General features: G+C 40.3%; 1 protein-coding gene across 1 annotated transcript in view; it reads right to left on the bottom strand.

Annotated features, from left to right (window-relative positions):
* The window catches only part of BBS7 (Bardet-Biedl syndrome 7), a 52,203-nt gene that overhangs the window by 20,630 nt on the left and 17,613 nt on the right, over positions 1–13,960 (bottom strand). The window contains exons 6-12 of the mRNA XM_072625229.1: positions 13,853–13,925; positions 11,270–11,386; positions 7,243–7,373; positions 5,502–5,586; positions 4,945–5,047; positions 3,162–3,354; positions 756–830 (exon numbers count right to left, since the gene is read on the bottom strand). Coding sequence (XP_072481330.1) covers positions 756–830; positions 3,162–3,354; positions 4,945–5,047; positions 5,502–5,586; positions 7,243–7,373; positions 11,270–11,386; positions 13,853–13,925 — 777 coding nt within the window. The remainder of the gene's footprint in view (positions 1–755; positions 831–3,161; positions 3,355–4,944; positions 5,048–5,501; positions 5,587–7,242; positions 7,374–11,269; positions 11,387–13,852; positions 13,926–13,960) is intronic.

Here is a 13,960-nt window from a genome sequence, read left to right as displayed (position 1 = left end):
TGAATTACTTTAAACAAGTCATCTGAATGACCCAGAACAATTTACATTCTTCTGACATTAACTATAACCACCAACATGTATCTCTTTAAGGTTTGCAAAGTTCTTCACATTTGTTATCTCCTTTGATTCTCACAGCTGTTCTCTGAGGGTGCTATCATCACCATCATTTTACAGATGAGGAAACCGAGGCTGAGAGAGCTTATGTGACTTGAGGTCACATTTGAACTCAGCTCTTGCTACCTCCAAGTCTAATACCTACACAAGTAGAAAACATTTCACGATTTATGAGTAATTAAAATTCAAACTCTTTAAGATGAAAATTATATATCTGTAATTTTTCCTAAAATAAAATCCTCTAATAAATGAAAACAGGGATATGTTGGTACTCTTTCCTCTCAGCATTTACACCTCAGTAGAAATAGAACGAACATTATTAATCACAGGAAACTGCTCCACCAAAACAAATGCACTCATGCAAGATCCAAATGCCACTGGTTCCCACTGGTCTTCGGCTGGGCTGACCAGTCATCCAAGAAGCAGCAGACCTGGGGGGGAGGGCCCACCCCATACAATGCACAAAAGTTGGGAGATCTCTTTGACCCAACTCAGAGCAATTCTGGCTTCACCACCAGTCCTGCATTTTAAAAGGTCAGAGTCCACTGAGTATTAGCAGCACTGAAAAGACTTCATCTAGAAAGCCTCTAGCAGGAAGAAAAAAATGATGTGAGAAAGTTTCACATTCTGCCTTTACTCACCTCCGAATCAGAGCTGCTAAAACTCACCACAGCTGAATTCTTATCCACATCAAGCAGATCTATTGGAACATCGCTCTAGATGGGACAATTGGGGGGTGGGGAGGAGGACGAGAAGAGCAGAAATATTTCTTAATCTGAAAAAGACTATATTCTTAAGGACTTCCAATTCTGCTTCAGCTCTTGAATTAAGTTGGAAGGTATACACCACTAGAAAATTATCAAAATTTAAGAAAACAATGAGCACATCTTACCATATAATCAATTGCTTTGCTGCCTCAATGCTCATTAAAACCAAGAAACCAACATCTCATAAGATTTGGGGGCATTAATACACCTGTCAACATACACAAGCACACACACACACACACACACACACACACACACACACACACACACACCATCACTCATATTAGGCAGAATTGCAGAATTCTTCCTAGTTCTGCTGAAATCAGTCAAAGCAGCAGGATTAGGTGGCCCAATATCAGTGGTAAAATGCTGATCCCTAAGGTCCCTGCCAGCTCCAAACCTGTGACCTGCTATGACCATTAAACAGTAGGAGACCACCTGGTTCATAGCACCCAATTGCTGCAATTAACTCTTGCCCTCTCACTGACAAAGAAAAGCTAATTTTCGGGTCTAAAGTGGGCAGTTAAAATGTTAGCATTACTAAACAAGGGAATCTGTGCTTTGAAACGACCTTTAAAAAGATGGCAATAGGGGATCTTGTCATTCTTCTGCCTTCTTCCTTCCAAGGCTGCATCTCACTCTTTTTTCCTCCTTTTCTTTTCTTTACTCTAATTGTCCTTAGGATCTTGAGACTGAGGACCTTAGACCTTGGGGACTGGCACCCAGGGCTTCTGACTCTAAATCTGCTAGTCTTTCCACTACATTCCCACATGCTTTCATTGTATTCTTCCCCTCACCCCATCCCTTCTTGCCCTACTGCATTTTTAACTTGGGGCCTGACCTAAGATTAGAGAGATAGATAGATAGATGATAGATATATAGATAGATAGATAGACAGACAGATAGATAGACAGATAGACAGATAGACAGATAGATAGATGGATAGATAGATAGATCATAGACAGATAGATGACAGATTGATAGATAGATGATAGATAAATGATAGATAAAAGATAGATGATAGATGATACATAGACAGACAGATGAAACATAGATGATTGATAGATGATTGATAGAGAGATGATAGATAGATGATAGATAGGTAGATGACTGATAGATAGATAGATGGATGGATAAAAGCCCAGTACTACTACCCATGATACCATTTATTTCTTCCTAAACCAAGGAGTTGGTGGGATAATTGATAAGTTGCAACAATAAGTAATCTCATTTCATATTTTTAATTTAATGTTTTATTGATGATGCTGTCTTTAGACCATAGTCATTTCAGACATTCTTTCCCTCCCTCCCCCCTCCCCAACTGCAATGAATCTGCCTTCTTCCTTCTGATGAAGAAAAATAATTAGGCAAACACAATGAGGGTACCTGACAAGATATATAAAATATACAATTTTCCATCCTAGTGCTCTCCCCCAAGTCTCTGCCATAATGGAAGAGGTCTGTTTTATTATCTGACCTCTAGAACATTCATTGGTTTAATATGTTTTTTAAAGTTTTGACAATTCATTTATAAAGTGAGTTATTCAATTCGCAAACATGAACTAACTATTTGTCTGTATGTAGACCAAAATATTTACAGCAGCACTTTTTATGGCAACCAAGAACCTGGAACAAATAGATGTCCACTGAACTGGGGAAGAGCTAAGCAAGTGGTGGGGGGGCATGAATAGAATGGAACCTGCTTGTGAATATGACGATTCCAGAGAAGTACAGCAAAGACCTACATGAACTGATGCAGAGGAAAGCAAGCAGAACCAGGCAAATAATATACAAAATGATGACAAGGTAAATTAACAACAAAAATGACTGAACTCAATGTGTGAACTTATAATAACCAAGCCTGGCCCCAAAGAAGAGAAAGAAAAAGGCTCCTCCCTCCTTTCATTGCAGAGGTGGGGAGCTCCTGCTGAGGATGGCAGACTTTTCTGATGTGTTAGTTTTGCTGACTGGGGTTTTTTTTCTAGTTTTTATTCTTTCTTATAAGGCTTATAAAGAATGGCTCTCTGGAAGAAGGGAGTAGGATAGATACACGGAGCGTAGGTGAGATAAAAACAAAAGATCAATAAAGTGCATCCAATTTAAATTGCACTGCACTTACTTAGGACTGTATCTTGGCTCTTCCCCTGACATAATTTCCTCCAACCTTTTGCCTTCCTTCAAGATCCCCCAATCCTCAGTCCCCAACAGGAATAGAATAAGCGCCTGCCCCACTTTAGTTTTAGTATAGTCAAGGCCAAGGAAATGGGCCCATTCACTTACCTGGACCATAACATTATCAATAGCTGTTTGTACCTCCAAGATGAGGCTATAGCTGGCATCGTCCTTATTTAATGTGAATTTGTCGTTCACACTGAAGGACGGCACTGCCGAAATCGCTGTGCTAGACTGGGATGATTGCTGGTATTTCTCTCTTTCCTGAATCACCTTAAATTGCAAATGTTCCAAGTCATTCCTACATAAAGATAGACACACTTAGATTCCAAAAACCCACATGCACTCTGGAGCCTCAAAGATGAGCTACAGAACAAAGGAGAAAGCCTGATGGCCCCTGGAGGATCTGGACCATGGAGCCACAGACAACTGGAGCAGGCCAGCTCTGAGGACTTTTGCTACCCCCTTGTGACAGACAGAAATGGGCTCTAGGTAAACCTTTATGGCTAAATAAATGTCAGCTCTCCTAGCTCCTGCTTCCTGACCACAGCAGATGCCTCTCCAAGAGGGAGGGACTCCCTTTCCCGAAGCAGCTGCAGTCCCTGTGACCACCAGGAAGGCTATTCAAGCAGGGCCAGGGACAAAGGGAGAGCCCAATTCCTAGTTTCAGTAGTCATAGCAATGATAAGGTAGCTGGGAGCGCTGGAGGGACAGCAGGCCTGGGGGGAGGGGGTGGATGCACCCTGGCTGGCTGAGTGACTCTAGGCACACTTCATGATGGCCTAGTACACAGCACACACTTCATGAATGCTTCTGGACTCAGTGCTGCAGGCAGCTTCCTGGGCTCATGGCAGAGCACTTAACTGATACGCATTGGAAGACAGGACCTCACCAGCAGGGAGAAGTCCCCTTCCCGGAGGAAGTCACAACAAGTCTCTGAGGCAGGCAGGACAAGCGCCATCCAAATGTTACAGATGGGGAAACTAACTGCGCAGCTAAAAACAGCGTGCATTTAGAGAGCGTTTTAAGGTCTGCAGAGTGGCTTACAAATATTTTGTCACTTGATCCTGATGACAACCCTGAAAGGTAGGTTCTAGTATTATCTCCTTCCTCCCCATTTTACAGATAAAAAACGGAGGCAGTCAGAGCTTAAGTGACTTGCCCAGGATCAAACAACTAACAAGCATCTGAAACTGGATCTGAATGCAGATCTTCCTGCCTCCAGGCCCAACGCTCTAACCACCGCACCACCCAGCTCCCTTACCTAAAAACATCCGGTCTTACCCCCCAGACATCAAAAGTGATCAAGCCAGGCCTCAGTCTTGGGTCTTCAGCCACCAAGCCCAGAGCTTTTCTGCTATCCCATGCAGTAACAAACTGCTCCGTGATCTTCCCATTATAATGGAAGCTTTTGGGCTTGGTCAGGGATCTAGCTTTTGCCTTTCCTTGTATCCTCAGCTCTTAGCACATTACTGGGCACATAGTAGGTGCTTATACCTTTTTATTGCCTGACTGAGTGACCTATAAAGCTGATGGACTCATGGCCCACAGATGCCAGGAGATCTGTACTGAATGGTCCCTGCTTTTAAAGGAGGAAGAGGGAGTCCTCAGTGGTCCTTTCCATTGACTAGGAAGGAATGCAGAGATGCTTCACAATTAAAAATCTGAGAAAATGGAATTTTTTTAGTCTAAGGGAAAAAAAAACCCTTAATATGGAATAAGGCTTTTTCTTCAAACTAAACTTTAAAAGGCAAAGACTACTATGATCTGTTAATTTTTCATTCCCCCTTATGAACTAACACATTTTCAAATATAGACAGTCCCTTTCAAACAATTCTGAATTTTAAAGTGAGCGAACCAAGCGATCCACTCTAGAAACCAAAGACATTACCTCAAGGATGCAATCTTGTTCTGCATCTCCTGGTTTATTTTCAGCTCTTCTCCAGGTCCACTCTCCTTGTGAACAGGCTCTGTAGTCAGGCCTGTGACCCAGCCTATAGGAAAGGACCCTGGTTACACCAGAGACACTACTGCCTCAAGGACATCCAAAGGGTCGCCAGAAGAGGTGGCCTGTGCCCAGACTCCCTGCCCACCCCCAACTAGAAAACGTAACCTCACGTCTGGCAAATCCTTAAACCTACGCAAAATTAACAGGGCAAGAGGAAGTCTCTTAGTCCAAGGATTTGCCTTTCTTCCTTAATATGAGAAGCCCAGAATACTGGCTATGGAATGAGAGCAACATACTTCAATCTGTGAGTACAGTGGTGTGGGTACCCCCAAGTGAATTCCTCTATAACTCAGTGCATGGCCTTAGACTGCTGCCAAGGCCCAGAATGTCTCCACCCAGGGGCTTTCAATGCTGATGACAAATGATTGGAAATGAGGTAGTACAAATGAACACACAGTCATTGCTCGGCTCCCTAAAATGCCCGGGAGCGTTTACTCTACCTGAATATGTACTTAGCACAACTTCATCATAGCCATCCTTCCCCACACAGCCACCCTGGATGGACGTGACACTTTCAGACAATGCCTAGGAGAAATACAGGAAGCAGGATATCAGTCATTTTAAAAACCAGATTTCCTATTAACATAAGCAACAGAAGTTCTGATCCTGTTTGCATGGTGAGAAAAAAGAAATCTAGACCGGTAAAGGCTCAGAAAAAAGTTCCGCTGTTTAAATTATAAGGGTTCACAGGAGAACTTTGTGTGCAGCAACGGCCACAGTGTGCGAGAGTTTTTTCTGGTAGACTTGGAATTTCATAATAATGTAAGAACTTACTAAAAAAAAATCCCAATGGTGGTTTTCTAAGGCAAAAGCCTTCCACATTCAGAGAAAGAAATAAGGAAGGCATTCGCAGAATGTAGCAGATCATGTTTGTGTGTCTGTGTGTTTTTGTGTATCATGTTTGATTTGTTATATGATTTCTTCCATTTATTTTAGTTCGACTACATAGCATGACTACAGTGAAAACGTACTCAGTAGGAAAGTATGTGTAGAACCTATACAGAATTGTATGCTGTGGTGGGGAGGGAGGAGAGGTAGTTGGGGGTAGGTGTGGGGGGGATAAAATCTTAATTTTATGGCAGTGATTGTAAAACATTAAAAAAAATAATAATAAAATAAAATTTAAAAATTACCAAGTAAAAAAATAATAATAAAAAATAAAAATAAAAAAATAAAAAGAATTATAAGGGTTCATTAAGAAATCTTTATGTCACTTGGCTATGATCTCTTCCTTCACTACAAACAAAAGTTAAACTAAGTAGAGACAGCTCTCTGTGTTCAAAATGGTGTAACTATGAAAAGTTCAATCTGTACATGAAGGATACACACACGCACACACACACACATAACATACATATGGTGTTGTTCAGTTGTTTCAGTCTTGTCTAACCCCATTTGGGGTGTTCTTGTTAAAGATACTGGAGCGGTTTGCCATTTCCTTCTCTAGTTCATTTTACAGGTGAGGAAACTCAGGCAAACAGGGAGAAGTGACTTGCCCAGGGTCACCCAGCTAGTAAGTGTCTAAGACCAGATTTGAACTCAGGAAAAGGAGTCTACTTGACTCCAAGCCCTGTACTCTATCCACTGTGCCACCTAGCTACCCTTATATAAATATAAAAGCTTTCAAAATCTCAAAATTAGAAAGAAAATTCTATTTTACTTTGAACATAGTAAATTCTCAGATTTAAGTGATAAGATAAATTCTAATATTGATAAATAAATGTCCTATGGAAGTTGTTTGGTAGTTTCTGTTGTGTCCAACCCTTCGTGACCCCATGTGGGGTTTTCTTGGCAAAGCTAACGGAGTGGCTTGTCATTTCCTTCTCCAGAGCAGAAAACTGAGGCAAACAGGGTGAAGTGACTTGCTCAGGGTCACACAGCTAGTTAAGTACCTGAACTCCAGAAGACCTGAGTTCAGATCCTGCCTCAGCTACGTGCCAGCTGGGTAAGCTTGGCCAAGTCACTTAGCCTCTGTGGGAGTCAGTTTCCTCATCTGTAAAATAGAGATGATGATGACGACAGCACCTCCCTCCCGAGGCTGTTGTGAGAGTCAACGAATGAACATGTAAAGCACTTTGCAAGCAAACCCTAAGTCGCCTTACAAATGTGAGCTGTTATTATCAGTAGTATTATTTCACTTCTTTGATGCAGGAATAAGGTGTTCTCGATAGCACGATTTACCTGGTCAAATCGGAGGACGGGCTCATTGGAAGCATCAAAACCATACACCTCCACCATTCCATCATCTCGACCAACCAGGAGGTCTTTGACGCCATCTCCCACAATATCAAAATAGTCAACACACAGAATGCCTTCATTTAAGGAAGAAAAACACAGACAACATGACCGCAGATGAAAGCTTATAATGAGGTTTGAACGCAAGGCAGCACTTTGTACCCTAGGGCTGGAATTAAAAGGGATGCGGACTTCCAAGTTTAACAGCACAGGTTTCAGGGATTAGTCCTCTGCCGGAAACCAGAGTATTGAGAGTCCTTCATGCACTGCAATGGCTGGCCAACTCCAGGGCTCTACACGTGCGGATCTAACATTGCCCTGGTTTCCTTCTGTGGTTTATAGAACACTCTTTCCCCTCCCTGAAACAATGTTAGGAGCAAGGATTAACCTACAAATGCCATTTAATCCATACAGCAGCTAAAATAGTAGTGCTCTCATCTTATTAGATGTATCCCTGATCTCAAGGACTCTTTGTGACTTCAGTTATACTCAGTGCTAAATAAGGCTGACCTGAGAAACTAGCATTCAATGTATTTCCAATGAGGAAAAAAACTATTGACATTTGACTTACTAACGATTTTTAGTTTGACATAGGTAAATCGGGACCTTCTGAATAGCAGGGATGGTTTGGATTTCAGTACAACCCACAGCCTGAGAGTGAGGAAACAGGCAAAATATAAGTTAATGATTCCCAAAATATAACAAACAGAACTGAGGTTCATATAACAAATGGTTAACATTTAAATCTTAATTTTTTCAGTTTGAGATTAAATAATTACTTCATTGATGGCAACTTTTATCCAGTCTATTCATGATCTTGCTGAGAAGCATTACGGTATAGTGGCAGGAAAAACCCACTGAACTTGAAGCCGGGCAAGATCTAGGTTTGATGCCCACCAATGACATTCTCCATCCAGGGGACTCTCCGGGCTACCTCAGTTTCCTCATCTCTATAATGATGCTAACATTATCTGAAGTACCTGCTTCACAGGATCAGTGTAAGAATCAAATGAGAAAAAAAAAATTAAAAACTTTATAAAATTCAAAGCGCAATGGAATTGCTAGCTGCTGCTGCTATTACCAGTGCTCTCTTAAGTCCACCAAACATTTATTAAAACACCTCCTTTATTTATTTATTCATCCACTCACTCATTTATGCATTTGGTAGATTGATAAAGGTACAAAGATAAAAGTGAAACCGTCCCTTCCCTCAGGCACGACGCACAAGTCCAGAAAATAAGCACAAGCAATACAGCGTCATTTCAAGGGGCCCTTTCGGGGCCCTCTGGCCTAGAGATTCCACAGCTAGGCAGTGCTGTGAATGGTCCCAGAGGAGCACAGCTCTCCTGAACAAACCCGAGCCGACAAGTGAGAAGGACCATGGTCAAGGAAGCAACTCCATCCAGACAGGAACTGCATAAAAAGAGCCAGGAGAGCCGGGAAGTCAGAGCCAGCTCTGGAAATGGGCTACGGTGGCGGAGAATGGGAAACAGCCCAGCAGGTCAGAGGTGAGAACCTGCTGAGAAAGCTAAAAGGGAGTCTGCCAGACATTAGACCCAGACCAGGGTCTCACAGCATATGACAGGAAGCGCCTCACACATACAGGTCAGATCGTAAATTAAGAGGATCAGAAAGGGGGCCCTTTAGGGCCTCAGGGCTGACCCTTGCAAAGGTGCTAGTGATTAACATGTCCTAAATGAAGTTAGCTCCACCAGAAAGCAAACTTAGGTTCCAGTCTATAGTGATCCTCAGTCTCAGTGGCAGCAGCTTTCAGATATCCCTGATTCACAGGCTCTCAGGACCTCTGCTGGAGATTTAGACCCTCAGTGGGAAAGATCTACATGCCTTACTTTACCTTCTTGAGTTAAAACAGAACAAGGCAGGTATGTGGCTTCGTACAGACAAGTAAAGGCAACAGACAGAACACAGACAAAGCATCCAGGAATTGTTTTCTTGAGTTGTTGGTCTCTGTGTTAATAAGGATCGGGTTAACTACATTTTCCAAGATTTCTTTTTTTCCATTAACTGCTTTACTTTCATGTTTATTTTTTGCTTTCTGAAATAATGTTTCACTTTGCCAGGATTTGGGGATCAAGTTCCATACTTTCTACTTCTCATGACATCATACCGTACCTTCTGTCATTTCTGCATTTTTAAAGAACTTGTGAAATCCGAATGTGTATTTTTGTATGTCATTCTTGGCTGGTGGTAGGAACAGCTCCTTGCTCAGTAGTCTTGAAACTCGATGGTAATGTGTTCTGGGTGAACTGAACTTGAGGTATGCCCCTGTTGGCGTCCTGTGAATTCTATTAGCAATCCGACGTGATTCTCAATATTTCTGAGAATTCTTCTTGCAGTTTTCTGGAAGATACAGCGGCTAGATTCTTTTCTTCTTTAGTTTCTGAGAAACTCAATAATGCTGAAATGTTCGCGATCTCTCCTCCAAATCTACCACTTTTGCTTGCATGGGTCTTAAATATTTTGCTAGCTAACTCATTTTCTGGGGGTTGTTTAAACTTCCATTGTTACTTACAACATCCTGACATCCCATGAAGCCATTCGACTTTTCGTTGATTTTGCTTATATTCTCCAAGGGTTTTCTAAGTCATTGAGTTTCCTCATAATTTTGTTGAGATTAGCCACTCAATTCTTTCTGTATTTCAACTCCTGACATATTTTCATTTCTTCCTTTAGTCATTTCAATGTGCTGGTTATCCAAGCTCTTTTTAATAGATTTTATTGATATGTTTTGTCTTTACATTGCTTAGCTCTCCCCCTGCATTCCCTTGCCTTCCTCCTTCTAAAGAGCTAATCCCTGTAACAAAGAATTTTAAAATAAGAAAAAAAAAAACTTGAACATATTTTTTAAAAATTTAACATTCCATGCAGTGCTGCACACCCCTAGACCCTGACCTCTACAAAGAATTTGGGGGAAGGGAAAGGATGGCTTCTCATCTCTCTTTTTTGGGGCTAATCTTGTTGTTTATAATTTCCCAGGATTTAATTTTGATTATTTTGGGGTTGTTATTCTTGCTGTGGTCACTGAGCACATTTTGGTTTTTTTAAGTGAAAATTTTTATATTTTATTTTTTCCAATTACATGTAAAATTTTTTAACATTCATTTTTTAAAAATTTTGAGTTCCCAATTCTCTCCCTCCTGCCCTGACCTTGAGAAGGCAAGCAATTTGATATAGATTATCCATGTACAGTCATGCTAAACACATTTTCATTTTCCATGCTGCAAAAGAAAAGAGACCAAAGAAACAAAAAAATAAGAAGAATTTTAAAAGTATGTTTCAATCTGACTCCAACAGTTCTTTCTCTGGAGGTGGACAGCATTTTCATCCTAAGTCCTTTGGAATGGTCCTGGCCTGGATCACTGTACAATATTTCTGTTACCGTGTATGATGTTTTCCTGGTTATGCTCACTTCCCTCTGCATCAGTTCATGAGTCTTCCCAGGTTTTTCTGAAACCATCATCCCTATCATTTCTTATAGCACAGAAGTATTCCATCACAATCACATACCACAACTTGTTCAGCCATTCCCCAGTTGATGGGAATACCTTCAATTTCCAATTCTCTACCATCACAAAAAGAGCTGCTATCAATACTTTTGTACATATAGGTCCTTTTCCTTTTTTAAAAAATTTCCTTCTGAAAAATATTCTTATATAAAAAAAATTAAAAATCATTAGTCTTAATAAACACAGCAATTTAAGGAGGCCTCAGAGAAAAGGAAATGCAGATTCTGTTAAGTTAGGCATCCTTGAAAAGTGAATGAATGAAATAATACTAACAACTCACTTCTATCACATTATATTCAATTACAATGTATTTTATATTCATTTGCTTTTGAGCTTTACAGTCATGGGGTGAGGCAAGAATTATTGTCCCCATTAAATTATGAGCTACAGATTTAATATACATATCGCAGGAGTGTTGAGTCCCCAGATAACCACAAATGACATACCTCCTCTCTTTTTCTCATTTCTTAATTCCCATTTATGTACTGGGTTGGATGCAGTAATCTGGATAATCCCAAGCTTTCCATCTGAGGTTCCAAACAGAAGATCCTCTCCAGATTCATCTAGGAAATCAAGGTGAAGTGAATGTTTCTCCCATTTTACAATAGAACCTTTAAGACATAAATTATTTTCCTAACAGTTTTATGGGAGAGAATTTAAATCCTAGCAATAGAAAACAATTTGAATTAGTTTCTGGGTGTATGTTTATAGGATGTTAGAGCTAGAAAAGAACTCAGAAACAATCAGATCTAGCCCCATTGTCTTAAGGGACCTTGAGAGGTGAACTTGCAAATGGCTGGAACTAGAATCCAAGTCTCCTCATTCCCAAACTCTAAGTATTTCCTTGCTCTTTTAACTACCAGATGGGGTACCCCAGAAGCCTTAATGTAGTTTTAAACTATTAAAGCTTTAATATGAAATTAACATTTAATAATAATTTAATACTTGAGTTTTGGTAACTAAAGTATTTAAATTTTAATTGATTAGATAATTAAATATTAATATAATTAATAATGAATTGATACTAATTTAATATTGAAGATTTAATTTGTTAGAACAGTTCTTGGGCTTTTGGGATACCCTGTATGTACACCAATACTTCAAGGAACTCCTTCCATTACCAAAAGCTTACTCTTGACCTCTCTAAACCATAAAAGATATATAACCTGATTGATAACTTTGTAGATTCATTTTTGAAAGGTGCCTGAGCCAGTCAGTATTAAAGGTGGAACACACCAACTACAGTGTTTCCCAGAGCATAAAACTCACATTTTAAAACAGAACTTCAATTTTAAAAGGATCTCCTATTTAAAGCTATACGGTACTTGATGATAACTATGGCAATTGCTATGTAAGAAACGCCCTTTTGTTCCCATAAATCTCCCAGTGTTCACAGTGGCTGTACGGAGAATCCTCTTCTGGAGCATTAATTAGTCATATTGACCACAACCAGGAATGAACACTTTTTGGCTTTTAACCAAATTACGTTATCTTGGGGATTACGAAATTTGGGCCTACAAACAAGAGAAAATGGAGAAGGTAAAATAACAATTTCCCCATCGGCAGTTCGTTGTCTTGCTACAGTTATGTTACCCCGGGCTCTGATTTTCCCTAAAGTTCTTACCTTGATAAACAGAAAAAACTACAGAAATCCTGTAACCCTCCAAACATCTTAGAAATCACTAAGTTTTTAAGCTCCCTAAATTATAAATGACAATTTCTCTAAAAGGATGGAAAAGAACAAGATGAAATTTGTCTACACTGGAGCTCTTTGAAAAAGGTTGGTTTTGTAAGAAATGGTCAAACACTCGATGTTTCGGTTCACCCTGGCCAGCAGCAAGTCTTCACCTAGAACTCCCTATACCCTGGCACTGTGCTAGGTCCTGTGGGTACACAGAAGGTATGGCCCCTGTTTCCAACATGCTCACAACCTCTTGGTACAGGCCACTTCCCTAGGTCAAACCCACAATGCCTTTTACCTCCACCACAGCTATGGCCTGCTCATTGGCTTCCTTGCCTCATGTATCTCCCTTTTTCAATCCACAGTTCACACCTAAAGTACAGTCTGGCCATTTCACTGCCCACCCTCCCAGAAGCTCCACATGGCCTGCAGGAGAGAGAAACTCCTTTGCCTGGGTTTTAAAGTCCTTCACAACCTGGCTGCAGCCCTCCTTCCCAGACTTATTCCATATAACTCTACTCATGCCTGCTCTCTCAGTTCCAGCCAACCAGGGCTACTTGCTATCTTCTGCATGTGATATTTCATCTCCCACCTCATGTCTTTGTACTACTGTTGTACCGCTCTCTAAAATGCTTGGGGAAAACTGTATATTACAAGTATTTGTGCATGCATCTTACCCTCTCCTGTCATGCTCCATGAAAGCAGAGACACTGTTCTAAGTTTTGTCTCTCTGCCCCACTAATACAATGCTCTGCATACAGTAGGTAATTAATGTCTGCTGATTGAATGACTAGGAATATTTTTAAGACACATGATTTGACCTTTGTAACACAAATGACATTACAACAAGGTTCTGTTTTATCAATTCTTTTAGTTTGAAAAAATACTTATAGACCTGTCCTTTGTAGGTACCAAGGTTAGCCTTCAAGTCTCTATATACACTCACCATTCACTGCAATTACAAAGAATTATGTATTAAAAAAAATATTTTAAAAATTAAGAAAAAAAAGAGTTAACATGAACATGTCTTTTAGGGATGGACATAAAATCACTGGATTTTAAAATTGTGGAAAGACCTTAAGAGATTATTTCAACCCCTTCATTTCAATTGATGAGGAACGTGACACCCCAAGAGATACTACAATGATTTTGTGGCAAAGTAGTGGTGAAGCTAGAATGCAAGTCTCCACAGACAGCTCCACAGTGCTTATTTATAACTTAAAAATAAAATATTGTAAAAGAGTATTACAAACATAGAAGTTCGGTAGTGTTGAGCGGAACCTTTAACCCAAGCTATAAATAAGTTAATGTGCTCCTCTACTTGAGTATGAAAACACCATGTATTTACCACCATTCCCATTGTGTAAGGCGAGGACCGTAGGGGGGCCAGGGACTTCTACTTCATACATCATATCAGATCCCTGCGGAAAAGCGTGACATGAAAACACTGAAACAA

This window comes from Notamacropus eugenii, chromosome 7 (assembly GCF_028372415.1).
Source record: "Notamacropus eugenii isolate mMacEug1 chromosome 7, mMacEug1.pri_v2, whole genome shotgun sequence".
Lineage (NCBI taxonomy): Eukaryota > Metazoa > Chordata > Mammalia > Diprotodontia > Macropodidae > Notamacropus > Notamacropus eugenii.
The sequence above is the reverse complement of the archived record's forward strand: the minus strand, read 5'-3'. Positions and strand labels throughout refer to the sequence as shown.